The 4,582-nt window shown below is 33.6% G+C and overlaps 1 protein-coding gene across 1 annotated transcript; it reads right to left on the bottom strand.

The window, feature by feature from the left end:
* Window positions 1–1,834: 1,834 nt before the first annotated feature.
* On the bottom strand, window positions 1,835–4,365 carry LOC145050024 (D-2-hydroxyglutarate dehydrogenase, mitochondrial-like). Its single transcript, XM_078998342.1, has 8 exons — window positions 4,334–4,365; window positions 4,232–4,238; window positions 3,916–4,070; window positions 3,649–3,828; window positions 3,445–3,538; window positions 3,227–3,370; window positions 2,076–2,135; window positions 1,835–1,903 (listed from the first exon to the last, which is right to left on the bottom strand). Exons 1-8 carry the CDS (start codon window positions 4,363–4,365, stop codon window positions 1,835–1,837), a joined length of 741 nt encoding a protein of 246 aa, XP_078854468.1.
* Between the last annotated feature and the right edge of the window lie 217 nt (window positions 4,366–4,582).

The following is a 4,582-nucleotide window of genomic DNA, read 5'->3' as shown; positions in this document are numbered from 1 at the left end:
CTAGGAACTAGGCTGGACATGAGTACAGCCTACCATCCACAAACCGACGGGCAAAGTGAGAGAACTATCCAAACCTTAGAAGATATGTTGCGTGCCTGTGTGATTGACTTTGGAAAAGCTTAGGATACCCATTTACCCCTTTTCAAATTTTCCGACAACAACAGTTATCACACGAGCATAAAGGCAGCTCCATTGGAGGCCCTCTATGGCCGAAAGTGCAAATCCCCTCTGTGCTGGGCTGAGGTGGGTGATACCCAGTTAGCTATGGGACGAGTTCCCGAAAGCACTCTCACGGGTCCGGAGATCATTCGGGAAACGACAGAGAAGATCGTTCAAATTCGTGAACGATTGAAAGCCTCTAGAGACCGACAGAAAAGCTACGTTGACAAGCGAAGGAAACCGTTGGAATTCCAGGTGGGCGACCGAGTCCTACTGAAGGTCTCACCCTGGAAGGGCTTGATACGCTTTGGAAAGTGTGGGAAGCTCAACCCAAGATACATAGGGCCTTTCGAGATTCTCACGAGAATCGGCCCTGTAGCTTAAAAACTCAATCTACCGCAAGAACTCAGTAACGTACACTACTAGAAAAACAGCCTTTTACGATGCTCATTGCGCATCGTAAAAGGCTCAGACGACGCGCAAATGCGTGTCAAGGAAGGCCCTGTCATAAAGAGAGACGACGCGCATTTATGACGCTCATTTACGACGCGCAATTACGATGCGCGTTTACGACACGCAATGCGTATCAAGGAAGGCCCTGTCATAAAGGAAGACGACACGCATTCGCATGTCGTAACCTTACGACGCGCGTGTTAATGAGACACAATGCGTATCAAGAAAGCCCCTGTCAAGAAAGGCCATGTCATAAATGAAGATGACACACATTTTTGCGTATCGTAAATTTAAATGTTAAAAAAAAATAAATTTATATATTTATTAATTTTTAAATTAAATTTGCATTTAATTTCTCATAATAGAAATAAAATACCATATGCAAAAAATACAATCCATTGCATAATATAAAATAAAATTTCATTCTCAAAAAATAAAATAAATTGCACAAATTGTAATGTCATACAAAGAATCATTCAAATGTTAAACAAAAATAATACATTGCTAACATGGGTTATACATTCCTCTAAAACTAACAAATAATCATACAACTCTGTTTCTTACTAGAAAGGAATGTCAAACATGATTACAAGTCTCCCTTAATCTTGATTACTCACCTGCTTAAGTAGAATGTTGTTGTTGAGAAGGTTACCTAGCAACAGAGAAAAACTCAACATCTCTCCCACAATCACAACATCATTTACAGAGAAAGGGTTGTCAATTACTTTCATTAAGACTTTCATTCAATCACAAAAATATTAAATAAAAGGGTGAAACAGTAACTTACTTTTGATAAGTTGATCTCCCTTAGAGCAAACACTGCTAAAGCATTGAACAAGACCCTATTTGAAAATTTTATAAATACATAAATCATGATACCTGATATTGGAATACACACTTTGAGACATGAATAAATACGAGTAGATTAACCTGGATACATAGGAAGTAAAGATGGAAGGTGCCAGAACTCCAGGGGCATTGGGTTGGTTCCTTCCCACTCGCACACACCAAGCCAGAACTCCACTTAATCCAGCACCAAAATAAGCTTGCATTCAGAAAGCTGCAGGGGTGAGTCACAATTCAAGAATCTGTTAAAATTTGAGGAATAACATGTTCAACCAAAACAATATTAGAAAATAGGGTTAAATGTGAAACATAGCAATGTAATAATTATCAAGGTGCTGGAATACTTGAAATCTAGATTATTTGCTTGTTTGTACATCTAGACGATTTTATCACGAACATAAGTCATATTATCAACTTTCTGAAGAAGTATACACATCAACAAGACCTGAAAATGTGAATAATGCAACCATTAGATTCACATAAACCAAAGATCCCAACAAATTTATTGGGATTTTGTAAAGAGCAACTAAAACCAACTTTTAACCTTCAACTAAAACAATGTAAAAGATGAGGGAGGAGAATGCTTACTTGTAAGAGCAACTAAAACAACTTTTAACCAGAAATATCCATGTTATGATATTGCATCTTTCAATTTTTAGAAGCAACTCGAAAATAACCTAGCAAAAAAAGATAAGTTAAAAGAAATTTAATACATTGCAATGCCATGGAAATCTATAACCAAACCCATAATTATAATCATAATTTAGTAATATAATGTAATATGATATGGATATTATTGAAGATTAAAAAAAATTAACCTAGTACTAGAAAACCCCTGTCTTCAACTAACATTTTAGACTATAATCTGTAATCTTATCAACTTGGATAAATCCCAGTATCGTAACAACTAAAGCAAGGATCAAAGGAATTGGGTTACACATGATGATTGTTAGTTAAATTTCCTCTTGTACATGTAAGTAAAAATGAGAGATTTCAAGTGTAAACCTGTGCATAAAAGACTTTTCTGCCTCACTTTCCAGTGATGCTATTTTTTCCAACAAGTCATTGGCTGTACCCCTCCCATCACCAGCATCCTCACCTCTATGTCTGGTAGATAGTAATCAAAATATGGATAATAAATACAACATTCATTGTAATTTTTAACCCAAAAATCCAAGATCTAAAAAGAGCACTTCACATTCATGAGCATCCAAGCGTTCGACTTCAGCCATGGTTGCCACATGAGGACCAAGTTTTGCAATGCCTTTCTCTGTCAAAGAGACTGGATGGTTGTTTTTTCAACAGTTGATGGGGCATTGGAAGCAGCTCCTATGGTAAGACATTGATGACACAATTATTTTCAAAAATTTCACAAATTTAATTAAACTAATATTCATAAAACTAACAAGAAAATATATGTTCTTATTATAGTCTTATATGGCTTATTAAGAGCTTTTTATTCTTCAACAATGTAGAGTAGAGTTAAAATATATATATATATATATATTTTTCAGCTACATTGTATTATGTTATAAATTTATAATCATAACACTATTTGTGTTGCCTATTTAGATGGGGATAGTTGATGCTATTGTGGATGTCTTAACCCACTAAGATATGATTTATGCATAGAGTTTACAAAAAAAAAAACTAATCTATATATTTGTATCTATTAGGCCTTGAACTATTAAGTCCATTAAGTAAAACAAAAACAAAACCTTAGTGAAAGACTAAAAGGTAATAATAATAATAATAATAATAATAATACAAAAGTAGACATACAGTTAGTTGCAGTTGACTTACTATAGTAAATCTTTTCAGCTTTCATAAGACCTAATCCATGTTCAACACTAATACTCGCATATTGCTTTGATGTCCATTCATACACAAATGGTTCAGTTTCAGCCAAAATCTGTATTTTTTTATTGTAACAATTAGCAAAAAATTTGATTTCATATTTTTGAAAAATAAAATAAAAAATCTTACAACATCATCATACTGGGAGCTCGACACATTCAAATGAAGGTTTCCATCTCCAAGGTGACCATATCCCACTACATTTGCTTTACCACCTGTTTTTCTTTTTTAAAACCAAAATTAGCAAATCATAACAAATTGAAATAATTTTCATCAAAAAAAAAGTTTAACTTTTAACTAAAAAGTATCCCCATTTCTTCAACAAGATCATACATTTTCTTAACTAGAATTGACAAATCATATTTATATACAACTCTAGCTTTCTGCAATGCTTCTGGAATTCCCTCACGAATTTGCCAAAATGATGATGTTTGATTCAAATCATGTGATATGGCTCCATCACTTACTAAACCACTTTTCATTGCATCCACAAGAAAACCTTTAACATTCTCTCTACAAAATTCAGATAGATATTATTTATAATTATTATTATATATAAATATATAAATAGGTAAAGTAAAATAGAAAAAATTTAGTTACTTGTCATTAGATTCATTGCTTCCGGTTGTTTCGATAAGAACATAGAAGTTGTAAATTGAAGATGCTAATGGATTTTGGACACTGTCTAAATGATCAACAAACTCAAATGGAGATAATATTTCAATTTCACCCAGTCTAGCTTGGAATAGAAGTTTCTAATACAAACAAAAAAAAGAATATAAGATTTTTTTTCAAAAAGCAAAGTGAACAAAAAGAAACACAATATTTCACCTGGCAACTGATATAATCTTGACAGCAGGTCCTGCTTTAGATTTAGGGGAAAACACCGACTTTCAAAACTTTTTTCATGATTAACCTTGACCCTGTATGCAATTCCCACATGAAAATTATGATAATAAGAGGATTTGAGGCCGATTCCTCTTTTATTTCTATTTTTATTTTATATTCCGAGCCATACTCTATCTTGGCACCATCAGCAACCCATTCCATCATTTATTGAATTCATTTTTTTGATTAGGATCAGTTATATGGTGCAAAACAATATCCATTTCATTTGCTAAATTGATTTTCGAAATGCTAGGAGAAAGGGCAGGAAAGTTAATTAAATAAAGGTTTAGCTACCTTACCTTGAACAATCATTTCAGGGGATTGAATCAGGGAGTTTAACTTTTCCAATTTCAATTCACACTTCGAGGGTGAAGAGCCA

Source organism: Lactuca serriola, chromosome 5 (genome assembly GCF_051521515.1).
Source record: "Lactuca serriola cultivar US96UC23 chromosome 5, Lser_US96UC23_V15, whole genome shotgun sequence".
Taxonomy (NCBI): Eukaryota; Viridiplantae; Streptophyta; class Magnoliopsida; order Asterales; family Asteraceae; genus Lactuca; species Lactuca serriola.
Note: the sequence above shows the minus strand (reverse complement) of the source record. Positions and strands in the feature narration are given on the sequence as shown.

Coding starts and splice junctions, on each gene's coding strand:
- LOC145050024 (XM_078998342.1), bottom strand. CDS start 4,365: ATGGAATGGGTTGCTGATGGTGCCAAGATAGA. Junction 2,136..3,226: donor CTAACTGTATGTCTACTTTT/GTATTATTATTA, acceptor TTTTTTTGCTAG/GTTATTTTCGAGTTGCTTCT. Junction 1,904..2,075: donor TCATAACATGGATATTTCTG/GTTAAAAGTTGT, acceptor TCACATTTTCAG/GTCTTGTTGATGTGTATACT.